The sequence below is a fragment of the Vanessa atalanta genome, chromosome 30 (assembly GCF_905147765.1).
Source record: "Vanessa atalanta chromosome 30, ilVanAtal1.2, whole genome shotgun sequence".
Taxonomy (NCBI): Eukaryota; Metazoa; Arthropoda; class Insecta; order Lepidoptera; family Nymphalidae; genus Vanessa; species Vanessa atalanta.
In genome coordinates, this window is record NC_061900.1 from 2159017 (window position 1) to 2173093 (window position 14077).

General features: G+C 33.8%; 2 protein-coding genes across 2 annotated transcripts in view; one reads left to right on the forward strand and one right to left on the reverse strand.

Moving 5' to 3' along the window:
- The window catches only part of LOC125075162 (oxysterol-binding protein-related protein 8), a 60651-nt gene extending 55597 nt beyond the window's left edge, over window positions 1-5054 (reverse strand). Inside the window, exon 1 of the mRNA XM_047686785.1 lies at window positions 4632-5054. The gene's annotated coding sequence lies outside the window, so the exon portion shown is untranslated. The remainder of the gene's footprint in view (window positions 1-4631) is intronic.
- A 1041-nt stretch (window positions 5055-6095) lies between these two features.
- On the forward strand, window positions 6096-14077 carry LOC125075151 (zinc finger protein 624-like). Its single transcript, XM_047686768.1, has 8 exons — window positions 6096-6262; window positions 6772-6881; window positions 7365-8073; window positions 8388-8590; window positions 10236-10361; window positions 10973-11167; window positions 13302-13515; window positions 13965-14077. The coding sequence occupies exons 1-8, from the start codon at window positions 6167-6169 to the stop codon at window positions 14046-14048; spliced, it is 1737 nt and encodes a 578-aa protein (XP_047542724.1). The 5' UTR covers window positions 6096-6166; the 3' UTR covers window positions 14049-14077.

The window sequence follows — 14077 nt, forward strand, 5'->3', positions numbered from 1 at the left end:
GAAAAAGTACTTAAAGTGAACAGTGAGAAGTGACATTTATTAACAAATGTTACAAGATCAATTCCTCTTATCCTGAGTTGGATTTGTCACAGATAATTGTAAAAAAATAAATGTAGGATTGTGCATTAAAGTGCACAAACTTTTATCTTCAGTGAAGTATAGTTGGTCTATTCGCTAGTTTAGACCGTAGACTTCGAGGTCATGATTCAAATAGATTAAAAACAAGTTAATGGGTTTTACCGTCGATAAATATTCAGTAACAGCCTGGAGAACAGCCCTACCCTAGTCCAGGGCCGGATCTACCATATGGCTTTTTGGGCTTCAGCCCAGGGCCCCGTGGATTCAAGGGGGCCCCAGCTAAGTCAAGTCAAAGCCAAAAATAGACGATAATTCGAAAGAATCCATAACTTTATCAAATTAAAGAGATCGTATGGTTTGCAGCCCTGCGAGTCCTGCAATTAATCAAACCCATTCAATTAATGTAATTCAAGTCTACGTTCAGATATGTCTTAGGTGGGCCCCTAAGTAGTGTTAGCCCAGGGCCCCCTTAACTTACGGTCCGGCCCTGCCCTAGTCTCAGATATCAAGACCCTTACGCCCTATACCTGAACTCTTTCCAGAGCAAGAACATGGAGGGTATTTGTGCCATTGCAATTACCTAGTCTCCCTTGAAAGGTACCGATCATCACCGAAATTTAAATTTTTGTTTTACATAAAAATAACATTATAAATTTAAATTGATAAAATTTATATATCCGATAGGAGCTATCGGTGTTAGTGATTCATAAAACACGATAAATCAATCAATATTTGAATGAGATAAAATAATAAGTCAAAATTTATGATGAATCACTAATAAATGTCCATTTATGTATACATAACAAATCTTAAGCGTGGACGACTGCGGTTTCCTGTTACAGTGCAACCAGAATCACGCTGGTGCTGTTATAAAGATGCCATACCGGTTCCTTTAATCATTCCCTGAATCACAGGATGCCGTTGGTATGTTTGGTGATTTATCTAAGGCCTTTGATTGTGTGCTACACGAAACTTTGGTCAAGTAGTTACGTCATTTAAGGTAGTCTCCGGCTTTAGACTTTACTGCACTCTTCTGCTAAGTATCTTAGCAATCAGATTGATGATATAAATGAAAGAGATCTCTTGGGGCTTCAGTTACTGTGAGGGTACCTCAAGGATATATTCTTGGTCCATTTCTCTTCCTCGTTTATCTATATGACCTGTCACATCCTTCAGGTAATAAATACGAAATGGTAGTTCTTTCATATGACGATTTGAGCAATCTACAATGGCTAGACTCAGCTCTGTAGCCTTCGTGGTAAAAAGATAGACAGATGTCTAATGTTGTAGTTTGTTTTATTTCCACAGTATAATGTCTGTACCTCAAGAGTAGAATGTCATACAGAATGTAATGTACTTTAGGGTAATGCAGCCGATATTAATTCGATTTTATTATTGGAGAGGCTATTATGACATAACTTCATGGGGTTAATGTATACGCTTCTACAACAGGATCCCAGAAAACGACCAAAAATTTACAATTGGAAATTTAAACGAAACGGTATGCAGCGTTTGTGTTCGAAGGGATATTACAAAACAAACGACTTAAGACTTTGGAGTAACATGCTCGCCTTCAGGTTATTTCAAATAAAGCAAATATTATTATTATTTTATGAAAACTAACTATACAATACGGCAAAAAAATCGACTGAGTTTCTTTCGCCTGTTCTTCATGGGTCCGAGATGTTTATTTCCTAAACGGTGGTTGATTTTTGACAATCAGTAAGTAAGTGTAACGGTTATATATTGGAAAGATTCGCACGTGACATTGGCGAAATAATCTGTGCCCTCTTGACACAAAAAAAGGCCAAATAAAAAATCAAAAATTTTGAAAAGATATTTGACGTTAACTTTGACATTCGAGCAATAAACGTGTTACTGGAAAATTAACGCATGGAAAATTAAATTAAAGCCAACGTACAAACATAATTTTTACCGGCCTGCCGAAAACGATGATCTAAATTATTATCTCCTAGTTAAACTTACATCTTTAACCGCGCGTAATTTATAAAACTATTTAATGCACAAACAAACGGCCGTTTAAAAAAAAAAAGTAGTAGTAAATGATGTCCTTCTCGGTCCTCAAATTCAGTGACATTCAATTCAGAGTCATCGTAAAAATTCTCGCCTCTTAACCACTGGGCCATCACCATTATCAAGTACTAAAGATATGATATCTTATATCTTTAAAAAAAAATAGTGTCATGTCTATTTATATATATTAGATTAATCAATTTCATATATTAGACAATTTTATTGATGACATAACGAGTAACAACCGTAGATAACTAAAACCGCAACGATAAGGATTAACTATGAAAAACAATTACAAATCGCGATTTTTTTAATCTGTAACACAACACAGGCATTTGGACTACTATTTGACACACACAAAAGCGTAAGCGCCATGGAATTCCGGCGCTTACGACGTTATGGTCGCGAGAAACTATTCAATATAAGCGATCTAGCGCTTTGCTTTAATCGTTTGATTAGACATAATGAAGATTAATCGCTGCAGCGAACTTTAGTTCTAATTCTTTCTAGTATTTGAACAAATTTCAACATGAACATATTTTATTTTTATTTGTAAAACAAAAGCAGGTCAAATATTATCCTAAATATTTAACAGTCCACCACCACTGACAGACACAGAGGAACTAGTGACAAATTATTAAAAAAAAAAAAAATACAAATTCCTTGTTTTGTTTTTAATCTGTATAAACAGCTGTTGCATTAAGAGAATTTTTAAACACAATAACGACAACACAAAGACGCTAATAATTTATAAAAGAACACATAGTTCACATAACAGTCAATATTAAAAGCCATTGAAACTGAAAAGTGAAACTATTTATTCAATAATATTATATAATTAAAACCTTCTCCGAACCACAATTCATCTTCTTGTGTAAGTTTTATATAAATTGGTTTAGTACTGTTATCAGATAGGCATTACGATAAATTGCTCTTAATTTTTGCTACCAATACACTACTAAGTGTACGATCTAAGTGGTCTTCTGTTATTACACTGGCTTACTCAAATTGGATCACTGAAATGCAATGCATAAACATTTAAAGGCAACAGAACCAATGAGTATGTAGTATAGACATAGTTTTATAATGGTTTAAAACAAACAAAGTTGCCAACTCTATTCTCGTTTCCATCACCAAGCGAGGAGCTTTTATTGTTGACTTTCAGGCATGATATTATATTGTATTTAACTGAAACAACTTTGTAATTCAAATGCTATGAAAGAGTAACTACTGAGTTTCTTACCGGTTCAAGAAACATTGTTTAGCATACACCTCGATTCTACCGAGAAGAACCAGTATCCGGTCTCAGTAGAGTAGAATTAACTTTTTATAATAAAAATGACAATTCAAAATTGATTGTAAAATCCTACTAAGATAAAGTATATTTTGATTTTGATTGATCATTCTCGTAATCTGTTGGATCGGCAATATGTACATCAAAATTGTGATTCAAATTTAAGACTTTATTATGTGCAGCGGATAAACAAAACACATGCCATCCAAGTAATAAAATTTCGTAAACATGCTCCAGAGTGTACTAGACGATTATTCACACACACATTGACAAACATTGTTTAGCCTATAATCTATACTAATATATATATACAAAGGGGTAAAATTTGTTTATTTTTATGTAGGGGATAACCTTCAGGACAAATGTTCCATTTCTAAAATTATTTTCACCGTTGGAAAGCTACATTATTCCTCAGATATTATAGTGCATAAATTATATTTATGTCATATAATATTCTTTATTTATGACTTATGGTGACTAGTAATAAATAATTAGAAAAATGTTTGATTTTAATCTGTCCCCTGTATCTATATATCAAATAGTGTAATCTCCCTTAAAGATTAATTGTAATTTTTTATCTATTTTATTTCATTACAGTAAATATTACTACATTAACAATCATATTATTGTAATAATAGCAGTTTAAAAAAAGAATCAAATATTTTATTTTTTTAATTATGTATTTATAATCTGATAAAAGTCATCATTTTTTTTTTTATTAGTTTGAATAAGGAACAGAAGCAAGAGTCACATCTGTGGAAATGATCACTTTAGACATTAACAAAAAGGCACTCATTTAAAAAAAAACAGTTTAAAAAATTAACTATGATCAAGTTATTATGTCCCTTTTGCAGATACCCTTCTTATAATGACTAGTATCACTGCTTAACTCAAATTATTTTTAATATTATTTTATGATGGGCAAGCTGCTAGGCTTATTATATTTTTTATTCTGTTATAATAAAGCAATACAAAATAAGTTTTATATAAGAGATAGTTTAACGAAACATTTTCTACATAAAATACTGCAAAAAAATTAATCTTATTGGAATCTTGTTAAACACGAAAAGACCTATTTTTTAACCAACCTAGTAACTTGATACAGCTTAATTAGATTAAAACGTACTACAAACAGCCAGTCCACGATAATTATAGTTCACTCAGATCATGACATTATAAAGAACCTCTTTTTTTATTTTTAAATTAAAGTAAAATAGGTACATACCAGCAAGCTCACAGCCGATGTTCAATTCTGTATTGTTCATCAAATAAAATTAAATGTATACATTTTTTGACTACCGGCGTCGTTTGTTGCCAAATCCATTGAAACACGAAAAAGGTCGAATACTTTCGTAACTCATAAATATTTTTTTCGCACAACAATCGCAGGACACAAACGTCCAATTATATATACTATGTACGGCACAGATCTGTTCTAACTTCTATATTAATTTAATCACTTTATGCGAATATAGTTTAAACAAATCGAATTTTCGAAAAATTCCGCACTACACATAAACATAGGAAATATTGACACATTGAAGTCCGCAACTCCTCAATTCGACTCTTGAACGGTTGATGGATGTCGAAACGAAATGTTTAATAATTTTCTGCTTCAAGACACAAAAAGTATCCTCCTGACGTACGACATGCGTGAGTGCGTGAGGTACTAGACAGTCTAGCAGTGTATAATTGTCGATATCGATATTCTAAATCGGAAATATTTTATATTTGTTTAAAAACGTCCGCATCAGTTTCATATTGATGATTAGTAATGTATCTTAATCGACGTTTAAGAAATTATTTGAAATATCAGAATTATCTCAATTTTCTTTATTGATTGATTCATTTGTATGACTACATTAATTGTGATAAGCTTCGATTAACCACTCAATAGACTTTTTCGGTTGAAAGCTTACAAATCGAAAGCACTTGAAATGACAAGTTTAGTGAAGAGCACTCCAATCCACTCCATCACTAAGTAGCAATATTTTTGAAGTAATTACATGAAAATGAACACATCCTATGAAAACCTCTTTAGTTACGTTTTAATTTTGAATTGAAAAATCATAGTTTAATAATTTCAAAAATCCCTTATAAGATCATACATAATATTGTTAATTCGCCTTTTCTCTTAATTAAAATATCAATAAAAAAATTTAGGAGCAGATATAAAAAAATCTTTAGTTGCGTGTTATATTTTATTAATACCGATTTTTTCTATAATATTTTTTAAATTATATTGCATGTGTTTGGAATTGCTTTTGCTCGTAATGAAATATTTTTTTTTTTTGATAAATCTGCAGCAATTGTAGTGCTATATGTGTTAAAAATAAATTTTAAATTTCAATGTTTGTTTCCCTTGAAAAATAAATAAATATAATATCGACATCGATATTTCAACGGCACTAAGTATTTAACCATAGATACGTTATTTTTTTTCTAACCATAAATAAATTTATATTTGTATTATATAATATATCTTTCATATTTGGAAAAATAATTCGCAAATGATTCCAAGGATGAATTAGTATGTTAGAATATAAAATTTAGGCATAAAATAATTTAAATGAGCCGCGATTTCCTTCAAAAGGTCACTTTTTGACTGAATTGACAAAAAGTTGATGATAATCTGTATTTTTCGACTGTCGAAAACAAATGTAATTTTCTCAAAATCAGTGATCAAAACAAAAATAAACAATACAACTTAAAAATTATAATTAATGTCTTTTAAATTAAATAATAGAAGAAATAAACCAAATGTCTTCGTTTTTGTGTTTTATTTGCCACAGTACAGTCAATAAAGAAGTTAGTGAAGACACACGAGAGAAATATAGAGATGTTGTCGGGATACCTGTACGTGATATTTAATGAGTTTATTACTAATATATCGAAATAAAACTAGTTTTTTAACGGATTTAATCGCGTATATTAATTATTTTATTTTAACATCCCGACGTTTCGAGCACTTTGCAGTATTCGTGGTCACGGGCAGACCACTGTTAGTGTAGTGTAGTTTTATTTCAATGTGTAATATTCGCGAAAATCTAAGACAACATTATACTAATATATCTTTATTTCTCCCTTAAATCTACAACCACGAGAACTGCTTGCCACACGACTGACTCAGCACCCGCTCAGTAAATCCCAGAAATCTTAAGTTATTTGTCTCATAGTTAGTTAACTTATAAATAACGTGGTTGGTCGTCAGTCGTTAGGCATAAAAAGTATCCGATGTCTTTCCTTGGAGTTCAGGCTTGATTCATATCAAATTTGATCCAGTTGTTTGGCTGTGAAAGAGCAACATACAGACGAGAGTCACTGTCGTATTTATCATTTTAGTAAAGATGTTTGTTGCATTGCAGTTATGTCCCGACACGCAACTATGTTTCATCTGTTGTCACGTCTTAAACAAACTGTCTATGTTCAAGTCGATATGTTACAAACGGAGCTTAGAATACCCGGTATTATTCAGGTGAGTCCATTGTTCTTAATCAATTTATTTTTAAAAAAATTACCCGTTAATGGGGGTAACCATTAAAACAATACTATGTTTTTCTATTGCATTAATTTGAAGGTTATCCTGTAGTCTTTTCTTATTTTCCATCATGTTAGGTTGGTTAACACACATATATTCTACTGACGGCAATACTTAGTACTGTTGTGTTCCAGTTTCAAAGCTGAGTGGACGAGTGTAACAGGCACATGGGACATAACATCTTAGTTCCCAAGGTTGGTGGTGCATTGGTTATTTAAGGACTTACCATCATAGCACATTTACTCCACCAATCTAAATCATTAAAAAAAAAACAGCTGTGTTTACGCACATAATATTATAAATAATCTAGAGCTTTCTAGAAAAACTCCTTCTTTGATGAAATTCTCCCAGTAAATCCGAGGTTGAGCTGCTAAATTTATTTACAAATCGTGACTGACTGATTAATCTTTAAAATTTCAGCGAAAAGGGCACATTAAATTTACAAAGAAGCAATCTAGAAATCCATGTTTTATGTCCCGATGATTGCATTGAATATCAAATGCATAAAACATACGATTTTACATACAATAATGATTTCATTGACGGTACAAATTATAACAATGACAATGAATATGTGAAACTTCACAATGAAAATGATCATTTTATTCAATACGAAACAGTTGATAGGAAAAATAATGATTACAATTTAATTGAACCAAACGTTATAGAAGATAATGATAATGTTAAACAAAATGAAAATGAACAAGATGTTAGTATTAACGCAATGGATGCTGTAAATGAATGTAATGAAGGCGATGATGTATTTAATGAAGTTTGTGATGATATTAATGATTTAGATAATGATGATGATAATTTAAATATTGTTGCAACGAATAATGAAGTGAATATAGATAATAATGAAGGGAATCAAGAATTCGTTGAAACGATCAATATAGCTAATGAAAATCAACCTAATGATGATTTAAATAAAATTAAACTTAAGAAATCAAAGAGCACAAAGAAGAAATGTTTTAGAAAAATAGTTTTAAGTCTAGAAGATCAGAAAGCAGCCCTAGAAGCGAATAGAAGAGAGAAGAAGTATATAGAAGCTGAATTTAAGTGTTATAATTGTGCAATGGGGTTCCTTTTCAAAGACACATATCAAACGCATATGATGAGGCATGAGGAAGTAAGTTAACCAAACACACGTTACTTGGAATAAGCTGTAGCTTGTAAGCTTGTATAAGCTTTCTCCTCAAGAGGAAGGTGTTAGGTAGTGGAATATTTAGAGGCAATATATACTTGGCTGGGTCGGTAGTGTTGAATCCCTTCAAACCGAAGGGTGGAGGGTAGCTACAGGCATAATGGACGTAAGATTTAAGTTACCAATATTGGTGGCGCATTTGACGATACAATTGATGGGTTATATTTGGTGGATCCCACTAACTATCAGATGTACCTTTTGTCAGTCTGCCATAATTTCAATGTAATAAATATTTTCAGTCCAATGGTGAATATCAATGTAGAACGTGCACTCTTCGTTTCGCAACGGTAACAGTGCTCCGTCACCACACAGCGGGTCACGCGGAGCGTTACGAGTGCACCAAGTGTGGCGTGAGTCTAAAGCCACGTGCGAAGAGGCTTCACGTGTGCGTGAAGAGAAATGTTCAAAGCGTAGCCTGTCAATTCTGCGGGAATTTGTTTAAGTGAGTTACCTTCTTGATCTTAAACAGCTTTGCCAGCGTTTGTGGAGGGAGGTCATAGGTACTCGATGTCCTTTTAAGTACTCTTGATAGAGTGTATGCAACCTTCATCACGATGGGTTCAGTATACAAGATATACTTTATTCAAGTAGGCTTTTATTTTTGAATTGACATTTTCTAGAACTATTATAATATTAAGAGAGCTACCACCATTACGGAATGTAGTCTTAAAACGGCATATATTAGGGGTATCATTGAAAGCGTTGACGTCACAGATACGTTGTATATTATGACGCAACAGTGAGTATTCCTACTTTGTTAAGAAAATACCGAAGGGAGTCTTTGGCTCCAAGATGATATATAGACCGGATGTCGTTTTTAAAATAAAAACAGATTCAATAACAGACGATTTACAGATCTAAACGCGTAGTAAAGTCATTTTCGCATGTATATTATTAGGTAGGATACTCAGATATTAATATTGTCTTAATCATGTTTCGTGATAAATAACACTCGTTGACTTCCAGGCAGGAGACATAACATACATATATAATTGTATTTAACTAACATGACTGTATTTTTAGATGTTGAAAAAGAGTAACTACTGAGTTTCTTGCCGGTTCTTATCGGTAGAATCCACATTACGAACCGGTGGTAGCTTTACTTTAAATAGTTTGTTAAATGACCATTCAACAGTGATTGTAAAAGCCCACTTGAATGAAGTATATTTTGATTTTGATTAAAACTTTGATAACTTCTTAAAATTTAATATAAATAATCCTTTAAAATTAGCCGTATTCACTTATAAATATATGGAAGAAAATTGGTCGAAGAATTGACCCCTAGAGACTCCCATGTCTTTTTTTAACAATTCCTTATAATATATGAATAATCGTAATTCGATAAGTGCTTACAAAATAATACATTATAATATACTAGCTGACTTTGTCCGGGTGAAGTGGGAGTTCTGTTTACTTGCCGATCTTAGCGCCACCTACTGACTCCAATGTTAACCTTCCAAATATCCACTCAAATACATACAAATCATTTTTCTTTTTAGCATTAGCAGCCTGTAAATTTTCCCACTGCTGAGCTAAAGGCCTCCTCTCCCTTTGAGGAGAAGGTTTGGAGCATATTCCACCACGATATTAATTACTTTATATTCTGAGCCAATACTTTTAAATGTTTCAAAATTATTATGCAATTTATCTAAAGCCTTTGCAATCAAAGTATACCACGAGACATCAACCAGATAGTAACTGTGTATAAATGAGAGAGGAGAAGCCGATGATTTCGGGTTCAAACCCAGGCAGGCACCACTGAAATTTCATGTGCTTAATTTTTGTTTATAATTCATCTCGTGCTCGGCGGTGAAGGAAAACATCGTGAGGAAACCTGCATGTGTCTAATTTCAACGACATTCTGCCACATGTGTATTCCGTCAACCCGCATTGGAGCAGCGTGGTGGAATATGCTCCAAAACCTTCTCCTCAAAAGGAGAGGAGGCCTCTATCCCAGCAGTGGGACATTTACGGGCTGCTAATGTATGTAAATTTAATTGCTGGCTTGCATGCTTGCACTATACTGAAAGCTATAAGATATAACTATCTCATGATGAAGATTCTCATTTAACTCCATTTTTTTACAGGGATGCGAACGGCTTACAGCAGCACTTGAAGAGAGTTCACACGAGCAAAGCTGGGGGTCGTTTGTTGTCATGTGTGGTATGCGGTGAGAGTTACAGCAACCAAGCTGTTCTACGCACACACATGATGTAAGCATACTCGGTTATGGTATTTGAAGAAGATAATATAGGGAATATTAATTGTAAAGCGAGATTTTTTTAAGTTGAATCAGGCAGGCAGGCTGGCAATTTCTGTTTAATAGTTAATGGGGCCCATCTCTCTCTCTCTCATAGAAATTGTCACTGTAAGAAACCATTCCATACTTTATAAATGTGCCACCAACCTTATGAAGGAAGAGGTTGCGTCCCTTGTGCCTGTTACACTGGCTTACTCACCCTTCGGATTGCCATTTACTAGGTGGTAGGGCTTTGTTCAGATCTGTCTGGCTAGCTACCACCCACGCATCAGATATTCTACCGCCAAACAGCAGTACCCAGTATTGTCGTGTTCCGGTTTGTAGGGTGAGTGAGCCAGTGTAACTACAGGCACAAGGGACATAACATCTTAGTTCTGAAGATTGGTGTCATATTGGCGATGTAGGGAATGGTTACTATTTCTTATAGCGCCATTGTTTAGAAGCGATGGTGACCACTTTTATGGTGGCTCGTTTGCTCGGCCGTCTACCTGTATCATAAAACAACTAAAAATGTCATTAACGTTCAACATTAAATTGAAATGAAATCTTTTGCACACATTCCAGAAAGCACATAAAACGAAAATTCCACTGCGAGCAATGTCCAGCGAGCTACAGCAGTCCGTACACGCTGACCCAGCACAAGCGGACGCACGAGGGGGCGGGGCAGCTGCACCATTGCGGCACCTGCGGGGTGGGCTACGCCACCAAGAAGAGTCTGCTGGCCCACAAGCGGAACACTATGAATCACCAGCAGACTTTGTGAGTATTTGATTAATAACTTTGTCCAAGTTTTAAGGAGGGGGGGGGGGTTAGTTTAGTATATGAAATCGACTGCCTCGTTGGTCTACTGGCTATATAGAGGTTCTGGTTTCAAACTTAATAACAGCACGGAGACTGGACTTCTCCTGAAGAACTCTTCGGTCGTATCGGATTCGCCATCCCATTGGGTAATGAGAGTGAGGGATTAGAGAACTTATGAAATCGACATGTGAATTAAACGTAAAGCTACCACGGGTTCCGAAAGTAGATTCTACCGATAACCGGCGACAAACTGAGTAGTTACTCCTTTCCTCCAATTTTAAATATAGAGTATGTCAGTAAAATACAAATAAATTTATATATATTTATTATTTATAGATTTTCGAAACACCATCGGCATATTTAAAAAATTATTAAGAAAAAATAGGAAATAAATTAATGTACGGTGTGATACACCACTACAGGCGTTTACATTATACATTTTAAATAACAAAAAAAAAAACAAAACACTACACTCCTACATTAATATGTCTTTAAAATAACAACAAAAATGTGAAAGAACAAAAAAAAAAATTACTCCAAATTAAAAAAAAAAAAAAACAAAAGAAGATCTTGACACTAATTGAGCAAAGAGTCTAATTTTTTCTTAAAACTATAGCTGTTATGACTGTATATATCAATGTCATGAGAGCTGATATCATATATATATATCCTGCCTAGACATCAACAAATACTACAAAAACTTGCCTGCCTTATTTATCAATGTTTCTTGACGTGAGTTTTAAATTTTTTTTAATAGGCAAAGTTAAAAATAACTGTGGAGTCTTATTATAGAAACGAATACCGTCGCCCAGGAAGGATGTATACATTTTGCGGAGTCGGAATCTAGGTGGGTTGGGTAAACTTTTCTTTGGGCACTGTGTAATTCTGATTCAAATTCAACGTTGGACGACCGATGCACCATTTCCCTTGTCTAACCACTCCGTCACCTGTTTTCCTTAGTGAGTTCACGATGTTTTCCTTATTGACTCTGAAATGGCGTGATGTCAGTTCGACCAAGGCTGATACCCGCCCGCTTCACTGGGCGTTTTAAAATTTGTTTATAATAATAGATACATACATAACATAAGCAGCCTGTAAATTTCCCACTGCTGGACTAGGGCCTTCTCTCCTTTTGAGGGGAAGGTATTGGAGCATATTCCACCACGCTGCTCCAATGCGGGTCTTATATGTCCAACATTTATTGAACATATAAATAAGATAATAAGAGAATAATTAATAGTGAAAATAATAAAATCAATAAAACGAAGTCCAAATTAAAAAGGAAATCGAATATTCACGTTAAACTTAAACGGCCTCTGACTCCGCCTCAACTGCCACTCGTTCAAAAAATTGAGTGTACAGACAGACTCTACAGATTTATATATAGTAATATTGATATGTTCTTACTGTATACCAATTTATATAAAGATCGGTTCAACCGTTCTTGAGTTATAGCGGGACATACAGACAGACAGATAAAAAATTCAAAATTGGTATAACTGATGTCAGTGAATCATAACACGAATGTTTATGACGAAATTCGACAAAAACAGACAGACGACAGTCTGACTACAAATTTATATAGATAGTATAGATATATATGTTCTCGAACGAGGATGAATTTCGAAGGAAAATGAGTTAGGCCTCCTCCTATTGATTTCTTACTCTTCTCTCTTTCTCTCTTTCTACTATATACGGGTTTATATAATATTATCGTAACTTATATTTTTGTAGATAACCTACGTTACTGTTATATATGTTAAGGAGTAGGATTGCGTCAGTTAAACCACGAGGCTAGTTACACACTGGTTTAATCGAGGCGTTGCACACGCACACACGTAAACGCTTCACTTAACTACATATATAACAATTACATACTATAAATATACAACGCCTCAATATTAATATATCTTAATCTTAATCAATATCTTTTCTACACAACAACTAGTATTGTCACCACAGTTTTGTTATTGTTTTAATCTAGACGGTATTTTTAATAACAATATTTGCCATAAAATTCATCAAACGTTTGTTTATTTCATTGTCCCATAGAAAGCCACTGCGTTCATATGAAACCTCGTTTTTTTTTCAGATTCGAATGCCCAATATGTAACAGAGTGTGCCCGAATCAAAGATTACTAGCGTCCCACATCCAAACAGTCCACTCGTCCACCAAGGACTACACCTGTACGCTATGTCCAGCTCGTTACAGCAGTCGGAAGTCCCTCGTGAGGCACATTGGCACACATAACAAGAAGCCCGAAATCAAAATGGCGATCTGTCACTTGTGTGGTAGCACATTTAAGGTGAGCTCGTTTAATAATTTTTTTTTATACTTTATACTAAAAATATATTCAAAATTAAAGAAATTTATTTAAATGTCGGAGATGTCAACAATACGGAAGCTGATTTGACGAGCCGAGAACCGAGAACTGTCTTACGACTCGTCATTATTGTGTTTAAAAATAAATCGTTTGAGTGATTACGGAATTATTATTATTTACTTGTACCCACATTACACCCACACATAATGTCTGATGGTGAGGACATCCACTCTGATCAACCACCCATTCTGTCATATACTAATATTATAAATACGAAAGTCATTCTGTCTGGTGTGTTACGCTTTCACGGCTAAAACACTGAACCGAATTTGATGAAATTTAATATAAAGTAAGCTTAAATCTCAAGGAAGTAAAGTATATTCTGTCAAAGAATTTAAATTAAACAGTGATTTGAACTATTTTAATTTCAGGGTACCAATAAACTGAACAGGCATTTAAAACAAGTTTGTGAGAAGACAAAGTTGGAAGAAGAGATTTCAGCTTTGTATTATTGATGATTTAAAAAAAAAATATATAATCTGTG

Excerpts from the sequence above, each read along its gene's own strand:
- LOC125075151 (XM_047686768.1), top strand. The coding sequence starts at position 6,167 with ATGTCTTCGTTTTTGTGTTTTATTTGCCACAGTACAGTCAATAAAGAA. Across the intron at positions 6,263-6,771 it reads GAGATGTTGTCGGGATACCT|TTATGTCCCGACACGCAACT; the intron begins GTACGTGATATT and ends GTTGCATTGCAG. Across the intron at positions 8,591-10,235 it reads TTCTGCGGGAATTTGTTTAA|GGATGCGAACGGCTTACAGC; the intron begins GTGAGTTACCTT and ends ATTTTTTTACAG.